Source organism: Anomaloglossus baeobatrachus, chromosome 2 (assembly GCF_048569485.1).
Source record: "Anomaloglossus baeobatrachus isolate aAnoBae1 chromosome 2, aAnoBae1.hap1, whole genome shotgun sequence".
Taxonomy (NCBI): domain Eukaryota; kingdom Metazoa; phylum Chordata; class Amphibia; order Anura; family Aromobatidae; genus Anomaloglossus; species Anomaloglossus baeobatrachus.
The window spans coordinates 91,646,666-91,661,008 of NC_134354.1; the positions used below are offsets into that span (position 1 = coordinate 91,646,666).

General features: G+C 56.6%; 1 protein-coding gene across 1 annotated transcript in view; it reads right to left on the reverse strand.

Moving 5' to 3' along the window:
• The window catches only part of ACE2 (angiotensin converting enzyme 2), a 159,004-nt gene that overhangs the window by 76,078 nt on the left and 68,583 nt on the right, over window positions 1–14,343 (reverse strand). Inside the window, exon 7 of the mRNA XM_075335159.1 lies at window positions 13,517–13,614. Within this exon, the coding sequence (XP_075191274.1) occupies window positions 13,517–13,614 (98 nt within the window). The remainder of the gene's footprint in view (window positions 1–13,516; window positions 13,615–14,343) is intronic.

The following is a 14,343-nucleotide window of genomic DNA, read 5'->3' on the forward strand; positions in this document are numbered from 1 at the left end:
GCCCCAAAGCCTCCAGGGGCCAAGGTGTTCGCCCAGAAACTTCTAGGGGCAAGGGTAAGGGCATGGCAGCCTCCAGTGGCCATTTCATGGGCCTGAAAGCGTCCAGGGGCCAAAGGGTGGGCATGGCAGCATCCCGAGGCCAGTGCGTTGGCTAGGCAGCCTCAAGGAACCAGTGAGAGGGCTTGACAGCCTCCAGGGGTAGTTGTGGGCTTTATAGCCTCCAGGGCCCAGTGCATGGGTTATAAAGCCTCCAGGAACCAGTGGGTGTGCTTTGCAGCCTTCAGGGGCACTTGTGTGGGCCTGGCTGCCTCCAGGAACCCTTGAGTGTGCCTGAAAGCCTCCAGGGGCAAGTTTGTGAGCCTGTCAGCATCCAGGGCCAGAGCGTGGGCCTGGCAGCCTCCACGGGCAAGTGGGCATACCTCACTGCTTCCAAGGGTGCGTGTGTGTGTGTCTGGCAGCCTCCAGGGGCCAGTGTGAGGGCCTGACAGCCTCCAGGGGATATTGTGTGAGTCTGTTAGCATTCCAGGGCCAATATGAGGGCCCGCCAGCTTCCATGGTTTATGGAGTGGGCCCTGCAGCCTCCAATGGCCACTGTGTGGGCCTGGAAGCCTCCAAGGGTGAATGTGAGGGCCCAGCAGCCTCCAGGGTCCATTGTATAAGCCTGGGAGCCTCAAAGGAAAAGTTTGTTGGCTCAGCAGCCTCCAGGGGCCTGTGTGTGGGTTTGGTAGCCTCTGGGGGAGAGTTCATTGGTCTGGTAGGCTCCAGGGGCCAGTGGGTGGGCCTGGCTGCCTCCAAGGGCATGTTTATGGGCCTTCTATCCTCCAGAGGCCAGTGCATGGGTCGGAAAGCCTCCAGGGGCCAGTGTTTTGCTTATCTGCTTCCAGGGCCCAGTGCATTGGCTGGACAGCCTCCAGGGGTGAGTTCATGGGTCTGGCAGACTCCAGGGGCTAGTGCATTGGCCGGGCAGCCTCAACAGGCCAGTGCTTTGCTTGTCTGCCTCCAGGTTCCAGTGCGTTGGCTGGGAAGCCTCCAGGGGCCCTTGAGTGCGCCGGACAGTCTCTAGGGCAAGTTTGTGGGTCTTACAGTCACCAGGGCGCAGTGCATGGACCTAGCAGCCTCCAGGGGCAAGTGGGTGTGCCTGTCTACCTCCAAGGTCCCGTGTGTGTGTCTGGCAGGCTCCAGGGGCACGTGTGTTGGTCTGGCAGCCTCCAAGTGCCAGTGCATTAGCTGGGCAGCCTCCAGGGGCCAGTGGGAAAGCCTGGCAAATTCCAGGGGCAGGGTGTGGGTCTGGCAGCCTCCAGGGGACATGGTGTGGGCCTGGCAGCCTCCCAGGCCCAGTGTGTTTGCTAGGAAGCCTCCAGGGCTCTGTGCGATACCTGGGAAGCCTCCCCAGGTCAGTGGGTGGGCCTGGCAGCTTCCAGAGGCCAGTGCATTGGCTGAGCAGGCTCCAAGGGCCTGTGTGTGGCCCTGACAGCCACCAGGGGCCAAGGTGTGGGCCTGACAGCCTCCCAGGCCCAGTGTGTTTGCTAGGAAGCCTCCAGGGGTCTGTGCGATAGCTGCAAAGCCTCCCCGGGTTAGTGGGTGGGCCTGGCAGCTTCCAGAGGCCAGTGCATTGGCTGAGCAGGCTTCAAGGGCTAGTGTGTTGGCTGGGCAGCCTCCGTGGGTCATTGGGTGTACCTGCCAGCCTCAAGAGGCCAGTGTGTTTGCCTGGCAGCCTCCAAGGGCCAGTGGGTGTGCCTGGCTGCCTCTAGGGGCTTGTGTGTGTTTGGCAGCATCCAGGAGCACATGTGTTGGTCTTGCAGCCTCTAAGGGTCAGTGTCAGTGCCCGGCAGATTCCAGTTGCCATTGGGTGGGCCTGGAAGCCTTTAAGAACCCGAGTGTGGACCTGGCAGCCTCCAGGAGCCCTTGTGTGGGCCTGGCTGCCTCCCAGGAACCTTGAGTGTGCCTGACAGCCTCCAGGGGCATGTTTGTGTGTCTTACAGTCTCCAAGGGCCAGGGTGTGGGCCTGACAGCCTCCAGGAATCCGAGTGTGGACCTGGCAGCATCCATGGGCCAGTTAATTTGCTCACCTACCTCCAGGGGCCAGTTCATTTGCTGGGCTTCCTCCAGGAGCCAGTTTGGGGGCCGGGCAGCCTCCAGTGGCCAGTGTGTGGCCCTGTCAGTCTCCAGGTGCCTGTGCGTGAGCTTGACAGCCTCCAGGGTCCAGTGTGTGGGCCACACAGCCTCCAGGGAGCTGAGTGTTGGCCTGGAACCTTTCAGAGGCATGGGTGAGGGCGCAAGTTCATGCGTCTGGTAGGCTCCAGGGGCCAGTGGGTAGGCCTAGCAGCCTCCAAGGGCATATTTGTTGGCCTTGTATCCTCCAGGGGCCAGTGCGTGGGTCGAAAAGCCTCCAGGGGCCAGTGTTTTGTTTATCTGCTCCAGGGGCCAATGCGTTGTCTGGACAGCCTCCAGGGGTGAGTTCATGGGTCTGGTAGGCTCCAGGTGCTAGTGCATGGGCCATGCAGCCTCCAGGCGCTAGTGTTTTGCTTGTCTGCCTCCAGGGGCCAGTGCGTTGGCTGGGCAGCCTCTATGGGCCAGTGTGTGGGCCTTACAGGCTCCAGGGCCCAGTGCATGGGACTGGCATACTCCAGGGGCCAGTGGGTGTGCTGTGCAGCCTCCAGGGGTCCTTTTGTGGGCCTGGCTGCCTCCCGGGGCCCTTGAGTACACCGGATAGCTTCCAGGGCCAAGTTTGTGGGCCTTAAAGTCTCCAGGGCCCAGTGCATGGGTATGGCAACTTCCAGGGGCAAGTGGAGGTGTGCCTGTGTGCTTCCAGGGGCCAATGTGTGTGTCCAGCAGTTTCCAGGGGCATGTATGTTGGCCTGGCAGCCTCTAAGTGCCAGTGCATGGGACTGGCAGCCTCCAAGGTCCAGTGCGTTGGGTGGGCAGCCTCCAGTTTAGAGTGTGAGGGCCTAGCAGATTCCAGGGGCCAGGCTGTGGGTCTGGCAGACTACAGGAATCTGAGTGTGGGCCCAGCAGCCTTCAGTGGCCATTATATGAGCCTAGCAGCCTCAAGGGAACAGTCTGTTGGCCTGGTAGCCTCCAGAGGCCTATGTGTGGGCATGGTAGCCTCTGGGGGTGAGTTCATACTTCATGGTAGGCTCCAGGGGCCAGTGGGTGGGCCTGGCTGCCTCCAAGGGCATGTTTGTTTGCCTTGTATCCTCCAGGGGCCAGTGCATGGGTCGGACAGCCTCCAGGGGCACATGTATTGGTCTGGCAGCCTACAGGGGTCAGTGGGAGGGATGGCAGACTCCATGAACCCAAATGTGGGCCTGGAAGCCTCCAGGAGCCCTTGTGTGTGCCTGGCTGCCTCCAAGGAACCTTGAGGGCACCTGACAGCCTTCAGGGGCACGTTTGTGGGCCTGACAGCCTCCAGGAAGCTGAGTGTGGGCCTGGCAGCATCAATGGGCCAGATCATTTGCTCGCCTGCCTCCAGGGCCAGTTGATTTGCTAGGCTGCCTCCAGGAGCCAGTTCGTGGGCCAGGCAGCCTCCAGAGGCCTGTGTGTTGGCTGGGCAGCCTCCATGGGCCAGTGGGTGTGCCTGGCTCCCTCCAGGGGCCTGTGTGTGTCTGGCAGCATCCAGGGGCACATGTGTTGGTCTTGCAGCCTCCAGGGGCCAGAGTCAGGGCCCGGCAGATTCCAGTTGCCATTGGGTGGGCCTGGCAGCCTTCAGGAACCCGAGTGTGGGCCTGGCAGCCTCCAGGAGCTTTTCTGTGGGCCTGGCTGCCTCCCTGGAACTGTGACTGTGCCTGACAGCCTCCAGGGGCAGGTGTGTGTGTCTTACAGTCTCCTGGGGCCAGGATGTAGGCCTGACAGCCTCCAGGAACCCGAGTGTGGGCCTGGCAGCATCCATGGGCCAGTTCATTTGCTTGCCTACTTCCAGGGGCCAGTTCATTTGCTGGGCTGCCTCCAGGATTCAGTTTGTGGGCCGGGCAGTCTCCAATGGCCAGTGTGTGGCCCTGTCAGCCCCCAGGTGCATGTGCCTGGGCTTCACAGCCTCCAGGGGCCAGTGTGTGGGCCGCACAGCCTCCAGGGGCCAGGGTGTTGGCAAGGAACCTTTGAGGGGCATGGGTGAAGGCCTGGCCGTCTCCAGGGTTCAGTGAGTGGGCCCGGCAGCCTCCAGGGGTCACTATGTGGTTTGGAAGCCTCCAGGGGCCAGTATGACGGCCCAGAATCTTACACAGTTCATTGAGTGGGCCTTGAAGTTTCCAGGGCCATTGTGTGAGCATGTTCACCTCCAGGGGCCAGTGTGAGGGCCCAGCAGTCTCCCAGGTTCAGTGAGTAGCAGCCTCCTGGGGCATGTACGTATATTGGTATGGTAGCCTCCAAGTGCCAGTGCATGGCAGCCTCCAGTTTATAGTGGAAGGGCCTAGCAGATTCCAGGGGCTAGGGTGTGGGTCTGGCAGACTCCATGAACCTAAGTGTGGGCCTGGCAGCCTTCAGGAGCCATTGTATGAGCCTAGCAGCCTCAAGGGAACAGTCTGTCAGCCTGGTAGGTTCCAGAGGCCTGTGTTTGGGCCCGGTAGCCTCTGGGGGCAAGTTCATGCATCTGGTAGGCTCCAGGGGCCAGTGGGTAGGCCTGGCAGCCTCCAAGGGCATGTTTGTTGGCCTTGCATCCTCCAGGGGCCAGTGCGTGGGTCGGAAAGCCTCCAGGGGCCAGTGTTTTGCTTGTCTTCTCCAGGGGCCAATTCATTGGCTGGACAGCCTCGAGGGGTGAGTTCAAGGGTCTAGTAGGCACCAGGGGCTAGTGCATGGGCCGGGCTGCCTCCAGGCACTAGTATTTTGCTTGTCTGCTTTCAGGGGCCAATGCATTGGCTGGGCAGCCTCCATGGGCCAGTGTGTGGGCCTTACAGGCTCCAGGGCCCAGTGCATGGGACTGGTATCCTCCAGGGGCCAGTGGGTGTGCTGTGCAACCTCCAGGGGCTCCTTTTGTGGGCCTGACTGCCTGCCGGGGTCCTTGAGTGTGCCGAATATCCACCAGGGGCAAGTGGAGATTCCTGTCTGCCTCCAGGGGCCCATGTGTATGGGCCACATAGCCTCCAGTGGCTAGGGTGTTGGCCTGGAACCTTCCAGGGGCATGGGTGAGGGCATGGCAGCCTTCAGGATTCAGTGAGTGGGCCTGGCAGCCTTCAGTGTCCACTGTATTCTCCTGGAAGCCTCCAGGGGCAGTATGTGACCCTAGGAGCCTCCAGGAGCCAGTGTGTGGACCTGGCTGCCTTCAAGAATCCATGTGTGGGCCTGGCAGCCTCTAGGGGACAAGGTGTGGGCCGGTTAGCCTTCTGGGGCCAGTGTGTTTGCTGGGAAGCCTCCAGGGACCCGTGCGATAGCTGGGCAATGTCTAGGGGCCAGTAGGTTGGCTGGGCAGCCTCCTGGGGTCCGTGCGTTGGCCTAGCAGCCTGAATGGTCCAGTGGGTGGGCCTGGCTGCCTCCGTTGGCCAGTGGAATGGCCTGGCTGCCTCCAGGGGCCTGTGCATTATCTAGGCAGCTTCCCGGGTCAGTGGCTGGGTCTGTCAGTCTCCCGGGGTCACTGCGTTTACTGGGAATCCTCCAAGGGCCAGTGGGTGGGCCTGGCAGCCTCTAGGAGCCAGGTCATTTGCTGGAAATGCTACAAGGGCCAGTGGAGGACTTGGAAACCTGCCAGCCTCCAGTGGCCAGTTCATGGGCCTGAAAGTTTCCAGGGGCCAGTGGGTATGCTTGGCAGCGTCCCGAGGCCAGTGCGTTGGCTGGGCAGCCTCCAGGGGATAGTGAGTGGGCCTGACGACTTCCAGGGGCAAGTTTGTGGGCTTTACAGCCACGAAAGCCCAGTGCATGGGCTTGGAAGCCTCCAGGAACCAGTGGGTGTGCTTTGCAGCCTCCAGGGGCCCTTGTGTGGGCCTAGCTGACTCCCGAGGCCCTTGAGTGTGCCAGATAGTCTGAAAGGGCAAGTTTGTGGGCATTACAGTCTCCAGGGCCCAGTGTGTTGCCTGGCAGCCTCCAGGGGCAAGTGGAGATGCCTGTCTGCCTCCCGGGGCCCGTGTGTGTCTGGCAGCCTCCAGGGGCATGTATGTTGGTATGGCAGCCTCCAAGTGCCAGTGCATGGGGCTGGCAGCCTCCAAGGTCCAGTGCGTTAGGTGGGCAACCTCCAGGGGTCAGTGGGAGGGCCTGGAAGATTGCAGGGGCCAGGGTGTGGGCCTGGCAGCCTCCAGGGGCCCATGTTTAGGTCTGGCAGCTTCTATGGGAGAGTTTGTGGGCCTGGCAGCCTCCAGGGGCCTTCAGACTTCATTTGCCCGAATTTCTCCAGGGGCCAGTTCATTCCTGGGCTGCCTCTAGGGGCCAGTTCCTGGGCCTGGCAGCCTCCAGGGGCCAAGGTGTGGCCCTGGCAGCCTCCAGCTGCCTGTGTGTGGGCCGGAAATCCTCCAGGAGCCAGTGTATGAGCCCCACAGCCTCCAGGGGCCAAGGTGTTCACCCAGAAACTTCCAGGGGCAAGGGTGAGGGATGTCAGCCCCCAGTGGCTATTTCATGGGCCTGAAAGCTTCCAGGGGCCAGTGGGTGGGCATGGCAGCATCCCAAGGCCAGTGCGTTGGCTGGGCAGCCTCAAGGAACCAGTGAGAGGGCTTGACAGCCTCTAGGGGCAAGTTTGTGGGCTTTATAGTGCAGTGCATGGGCTTTAAAGCCTCCAGGAACCAGTGAGTGTGCTTTGCAGCCTTCAAGGACACTTGTGTGGGCCTGGCTGCCTCCAGGGGCCCTTGATTGTGCCCGACAGCCACCAGGGGCAAGTTTGTGGGCCTTACAGCATCCAGGGCCAGAGCGTGGGCCTGTCAGCCTCCACGTGCAAGTGGGCATACCTCGCTGCTTCCAAGGGTGCGTGTGTGTGTGTCTGGCAGCCTCCAGGGGCCAGTGTGAGGGCCCCGCAGCCTCCAGGGTCCAGTTAGTGGGCCCGGAAGCATCCAGGGGATATTGTGTGAGCCTGTTTGCCTTCTAGGGCCAATATGAGGGCCCGCCAGCCTCCATATTTATGGAGTGGGCCCTGCAGCCTCCAATGGCCACTGTGTGGGCCTGGAAGCCTCCAAGGGTGAATGTGAGGGCCCAGCAGCCTCCAGGGTCCATTGTTTGAGCCTGGGAGCCTCAAAGGAAAAGTTTGTTAGCTCAACAGCCTCCAGAGGCCTGTGTGTGGGCTTGATAGCCTCTGGGGGCGAGTTCATCGGTCTGGTAGACTCCAGGGGCCAGTGTGTGGGCCTGGCTGCCTGCAAGGGCATGTTTGCCTTGTATCCTCCAGGGGCCAGTGCATGGGTCGGACAGCCTCCAGGGGCCAGTGTTTTGCTTATCTGCCTCCAGGGCCCAGTGCATTGGCTGGACAGCCTCCAGGGGTGAGTTCATGGGTTTGGCAGACTCCAGGGGCTAGTGCATAGGCCAGGCAGCCTCCAGAGGCCAGTGCTTTCCTTGTCTGCCTCCAGGGGCCAGTGCGTGGCTGGGAAGCCTCCAGGGGCCCTTGAGTGCGCCGGACAGCCTCCAGGGGCAAGTTTGTTGGCCTTACAGTCACCAGAGCGCAGTGCGTGAACCTAGCAGCCTCCAAGGGCTAGTGGGTGTGCGTGTCTACCTCCAGGGTCCCGTGTGTGTGTCTGGCAGGCTCCAGGGGCACATGTGTTGGTCTCGCAGCCTCCAAGTGCCAGTGCATGGGACTGGCAGCCTCAAAGTCCAGTGCATTGGCTGGGCAGCCTTCAGGGACCAATGGGAAAGCCTGGCAAATTCCAGGGGCCTAGGGTGTGGGTCTGGCAGCCTCCAGGGGACATGGTGTGGCCCTGGCAGCCTCCAGGGGCCCGTGTGTGGCTCTGACAGCCACCAGGGGCCAAGGTGTGGGCCTGGCAGCCTCCCAGGCCCAGTGTGTTTTCTAGGAAGCCTCAGGGGCCTGTGCGATAGCTGGGAGGCCTCCCCGGTTCAGTGGGTGGGCCTTGCAGCTTCCAGAGGCCAGTGCATTGGCTGAGCAGGCTCCAAGCGCTAGTGTGTTGGCAGGGCAGCCTCCCGGGTTCATTGGGTGTGCCTGCCAGCCTCAAGGGGCCAGTGCTTTGGCCTGGCAGCCTCCACGGGCCAGTGGGTGTGACTGGCTGTCTCCAGAGGCCCGTGTGTGTGTCTGGAAGCATCCAGGGACACATGCGTTGGCTGGGCCAGTGGGAGGTCCTTGCAGATTCCAAGGGCCAGGGTGTGTCCTGGCAGCATTCAGGGGCACTTGTGTAGACCTGACTGCCTCCCGGGGACCTTGAGTGCACCTGACTGCCTCCAGGGGCCAGTTGGTGGGCCTTACAGTATCCAGGGGCCAGGGTGTGGGCCACGCAGCATACAGGGGCCAGTTAATTTGCTGGGCTGCTTCCAGGGGCCAGTTAGTGGGCCAGGCAGCCTTCAGGTTGTGTGTTGCTTGTGGGTTTTGTGTTGCCATGTCAGTCTCCAGGTGCCTGTATGGGGGCTTGGCAGCCTCCATGGGAAAGTGTGTGGGCCGCACAGCCTCCAAAGGCCAGGCTGTTGTCCTGGAACCTTTCAGGAGCATGGGTCAACGCCTGGCAGCCTCCAGGGTCCAATGAGTGGGCCCAGCAGCCTTCAGGGGCCACTGTGTGGGCCTGGAAGCTTCCAGGAGCCAGTGTGAGGGCCCAAAATCCTACACAGTCTATTGAGTGGGCCTGGAAGCCTCCAGGGGCGATTGTGTGAGCCTGCCAACCTCCAGGGGCCAGTGTGAGGGCCTGACAGCCTCCAAGGTACATTGAGTGGGCCCGGCAGCCTTCAAGGGCCAGTGTGAGGGCCTAACAGCCTCTAAGGTTTATTGAGTGGACCCAGAAGCCTCCAGAGGTCATTGTGTGAACCTGGCAGCCTCAAGGGAACAGTATGTTGTCCCGGCAGCCTCCAGGGGCCTGTATGTGGGCCTGGTAGTCTCCAAGGGCCAGTGTGTGGGACTGGAAGTCTCCATGGGCCAGTGCATTGGCCTGGCAGCCTCCATGGACCAGTGGATGGGCCTGGCTGCATCCAGGGGCCAGGGTGCTTGATGGGCAGCCTCCAGGGTACAGTGTGTTGGATGGGCAGCCTGCCGGGGTCAGTGGGTGGGCCTGGCAACCTCAGGGGTCAGGAATTGGCTGGGCAGCCTCCAGAGGGCCATCGTGTTGGCTGGACAGCCTCCCGGGGTCAGTGGGTGGGCCTGCAAGCCTCCCGGGGCCAGTGCGTTGGCCTAGCAGCTTCCATGCACCAGTGGATTGGTCTGGCTGCATCCAGGGGCAAGTGTACTTGATGGGAAGCCTCCAGGGTCAAGTGTGTTGGATGGGCAGCCTCCTGGGTCAGTGGCTGGGCCTGTCAGTCTCCCGGGGCCACTGCGTTTTCTGTGAATCCTCCAAGGGCCAGTTGGTAGACTTGGAAATATCCACGGGCCAGTTTGAGGGCTTTTCAGCCTCCAGTGGCCATTTCATGGTTCCAGGGGCCAGTGGGTGGGCCTTGTAGCCTCCTGAGGCCAGTGCGTTGGCTGATTAGCCTCCAGGGGCCAGTAGGTGGCTTGAAGACCTACAAAGGCAAGTTTGTGGGTGCATTGGCCTGGCAGCTACCAGGAACCAATGGGGGTGCTTTGCAGCCTCTAGGGGCCCTTGTGTGGGCCTGGCTACCTCCAGGGGTTCATGAGTGTGCCTGACAGCCGCCAGGGGCAAGTTTGTGGGCCTTTTAGCCTCCAGGACCACAGCGTAGGCCAAGCAGCCTCCAGGGGCAAGTTGGTGTACCTGGCTGTTTCAATGGACCCATGTGTGTGTCTGGCAGCCTCCAGGGGCATGTATGTTGGTATGGCAGCCTCCAAGTTCCAGTGCATGGGACTGGCAGCCTCCAAGGTCCAGTCCATTGGGTGGGCAGCCTCCAGTGGCCAGTGGGAGGGCCTGGCAAATTCCAGGGGCCAGGGTGTGAGCCTGGCAGCCTCCAGAAATCAGTTCATGGGCCAGGCAGCCTCCAAGGGCCAGTGGGCCAATGCGTTGGCTAGGTATCCTTCAGTTACTAGTGGAAGGGCCTGTCAAATTCCAGGGGCCAGAATGTGGACCTGGCATCCTCCAGGGGCCGGTGTGTGGGCCTGGAAGCCTCCAGAGATCAGTTCATGGGCCTGGCAGCTTCCAGGGGCCAGTTCATTTGCTCGCCTTCCTCCAGGGGCAAGTTCATGGGCCAGGCAGACTCCAAGGGCCATTGTGTGTCCCTGGAAGCCTCCAGGGGCCTGTGTGTGGGTCTGGTGGCCTCCGAGGGCCAGTGTGTGGCAATGGCAGCCTCCAGGGGCCAGTGTATGGCCCTGGCAGGATCTAGGGGACAAGTTGTGGGACTGGAAGCCTCCAGGGGACGATGAAATGTCTCAGTGGTCGCCTCATTTGGGAGGTCACAGAGTTCTGAATAAAACTCCTAGAAACTCAGTTTAGGTCTCATATGAAAGCTGAGGATGTCCCCCAAAACATATTTGTCAGATTTTTAACTGGACTGTTGTTTTTTTAAAAACTCGGGTTAAAGCGGTATAGGAAAACCAATTCATTTTGAATGAATTGTCTCACTGGTCGCTTCTTTTGTGGGGTCACAGATTTCTGAATAAGCATCATTGGAACTCAGTTTAGGTCTCGTCTGAAAGCTGAGGGTCTTCCCCAAACAACCTTTCTGTTGGATTTTTGTTTGGACCCTTGGTTCTGGAGAAATTCTGGTAAAAGTGATATAGGAAAATCCAATCATTTTTCTATAAAATGTCACTGTGGTTGCCTGAGTTTGGGGGGGGGTCACTGAATCCATAGCATTCAGCATAGCCACTCCATATTTTCAGGGATTGTCATATGAATTATGTTATGCAGGATGCCAAATTGTGTGGCCTTCTGATGCTTATTTTTCAAGATATGAATTTTTAAATAACCTTAAGCTGTAGCACAATGGGTAAACTAGGGTCGCTGGAGAGGTTTTTGCGGGGTTTCCTTGGGTGCAGGGTCACCAGTTTTGGTATTCTGACTCAGTTTTGAGTCAAGTACACACCTTCAAAAGCTCATGAGTTCACATTGTTTGGTTCCGTAGAAATTTGGGCCTATAAAATTGAAAATAAACATTGTCGTCGCGTTTTAAACCTCCACCACTTAGTGAAAAGCGTTCTTCGGTTCCGCCCTTTGTCTCATGTTGACAGGTAGGGGCTCAAATTGATCCTCTGTTTAAGTCGAACGGACTGCCACCAAGATTATACCACTAGAAGCTACGAATATCAGACCACAGAGCCTTAAATATTCATAAATTCTGCTATAATTGCAAAAGAGGGGGATTTTGACACCCCACTGTGCCAAAAGCGTACAGGGCACGCACCCCATATTTAAAGGGACAGTGCATGGTGTCTTACTGTGCAATTATTCCAAATATGGTCTACTTCTGATTCTAACTTTTCGAGATGTGTATTTTAAAAGGGAAAAAAACAGCAGCGATTGGCTAATCAAGGGAATCTGGAGAGGCTCCCCCGGGGTAACTTTGCAGCCTAGGCTCTCGATTTTTGGCACAGAGACTCAGGATAGGGTTTGACACAAAACTTAAGAAGCACGTAGGTGTAATAGGTCTGGTTCCGGAAATTTTGGGGGCAAAACTTGAAAAACTCAAAATGGCCGAAATCTTTTGGGGGCGTTTGTGGGGTCCCCGTTTGTGGCAAATTCACACACAGGGTCTTGAATTGTCTGTCTCAGTGAACTGATCGTAACAAGGCCTTTCATGAGTAACTCAGAGTCACGGTTTGGCAGATATTGAGGATTTGCATATGAAGTCAAAATTTTCAAAGCCACGCCCACAGGAAACTGAAGGCACGACCGATTTGCAACTTGGCCCATTATTCAACAAGACCCAGGGGTACCATCTGCTGGAACCGTAAGGCCCCATTTTGCTTCGTTTAGGGAAAAAAAGTTTGTTGAGTACACACCAGATTGAATGTTTAGGGGCGTGGCTTCCCGTGCGATGACGGAAAATTTAAAAAATCACCTGCACCGCATAGGGGTGGGTCCCAGAGAAGCACCACAGGGGTTTCGAAGGTCTAGTCCCTGAAATTTTGGGGGCAAAAGTTGAAGAATTCAAGATGGCCAAAACTTTTGGGGGCATTTGCGGGGTCCCCGTTTGTGGCGAATTCGCGAGCTGAGTGTCGAATCATCCGGCTCAGCAAACCGGTCGTAATGAAGCCTTACATGAGCAAATTGGAGTCACGGTTTAGCAGATATTAGGGATTCGCATATAAGGCCAAAATTCGCAAAGCCACACCCCTAGGGAACCGAAGGTGTGACCGATTCGCAACTTGGCCAGTTTTTCGCCAAGACCCAGGGGTACCATCTGCTGGAGCCGGAAGACCCCGTTTCGCTTCCTTTAGGGGAAAAAAGTTTGGCGAAGACACCCCAGATTGAACGTTTAGGGGCGTGGCTTCCCGTGCGATGGCGGCAAACTGAAAAAAACACCTGGGCCGCATAGAGGTGGGTCCCAGACACACACCACAGCGGTTTTGGGGGTTTGCTGCTTTCGGTTCCGAAATCACCTACGACAAGCTGCTGAGCTTCACTCGATCCTCATCCCGAAAAGGTCCCACAAGTTCATCTTTGATGATAGCAGCCCATACCCGTACCCCACCTCCACCTTGCTGGCATCTGAGTCAGAGTGGAGCTCTTTGCCCTTTACTGATCCACCCTGTGGCCCATCCATCTGGCCCATCAAGAGTCAATCTCATTTCAATAAAACCTTTGAAAAATCAGTCTTAAGATATTTCTTGACCCAGTTTTGACGTTTTATCTTATGTTTCTTGGTCAAAGGTGGTCGTTTTTCAGACAGACATACTCTAAAGTAGCAGATGGAAGACCACAGGACAATTCCTCAGCAGTTCCTTCCACCATGCTGTCCAGAGTAGACTGAATTCAAACAGCAGCAAGGAGTGATGGGAAGGCTCCAGTATTTAACTCAAATGGGCGTGGGCCCGAAGCAGCTACAGCTCCCCTGCACTGCTAAGAGCTGCTGGCAACAAAATCTGAAATTAACTCATGAGAAGCCAAAGGAAAGGAAAATTTGTTTAAATGAGGAGTCTAGATGGAAATTTGAGACTCCAGTCCAAAGGCTGTCACTAGTCTCAAAATAGCAGGGAGACGACCATGACTGCAGTTTTGTCTACTGTCTTTCCATGACCAGTCAACACCTACCACATTCACAGGGGACATCACCAATGAAACCCTGTCAAAAAAGAACTTCAGGAGGCAGAAAAGAGATGGCAAATGAGCGGCAGGAGATTCTATGGGTAAATAATGTTTATTTTGATATTTTCAAGATTTTCCTATAATTTATTATAATATATTTAGAACCAATATTATTTTAATAATGATATTATTTGTATTTTTGTAAACTATGATGAATATATCAAATATTATAAATCTATCAAATATTATAAACCCTAACACATAGGGGTTTTATATGTAGTTACAGCATGTAGTTTTTTCTGTATTTCTTGCCACCAAATCTAAAATCATACCTGTTCAACCATTGCATTGGTAACATCAATGCTTTCTCTGTCTGGATAAGGTACAACCAGGGGATATAAATTCGTCCAAAATCTACCCCACATGTCACCTAGGCAAAAAGAAAGGAACAGGATAACTTGTCTTGGAATAATATGTACAAAATATATATATATATATATATCTTATAGATACAGTACAGACCAAAAGTTTGGACACACCATTTCATACAAAGAGTTTTCTTTATTTTCATGACTCTGAAAATTGTAGATTCACATTGAAGGCATCAAAACTATGAATTAACACATGTGGAATGAAATACTTAACAAAAAAGTGTGAAACAACTGAAAATATGTCTTATATTTTAGGTTCTTCAAAGTAGCCACCTTTTGCTTTGATTACTGCTTTGCACACTCTTGGCATTCTCTTGATGAGCTTCAAGAGGTAGTCACCGGAAATGGTTTTCCAACAGTCTTGAAGGAGTTACCAGAGATGCTTTGCACTTGTTGGCCCTTTTGCTTTCACTCTGCGGTCCAGCTCACCTCAAACCATCTCGATTGGGTTCAGGTTTGGCACAGATTTCCACTCGTCTAATGTCCATTCCTTGTGTTCTTTAGCCCAAACAAGTCTCTTCTGCTTGTTGCCTGTCCTTAGCAGTGGTTTCCTAGCAGCTATTTTACCATGAAGGCCTGCTGCACAAAGTCTCCTCTTAACAGTTGTTGTAGAGATGTGTCTGCTGCTAGAACTCTGTGTGGCATTGACCTGGTCTCTAATCTGAGCTGCTGTTAACCTGCGATTTCTAAGGCTGGTGATTCGGATAAACATCCTCCGCAGCAGAGGT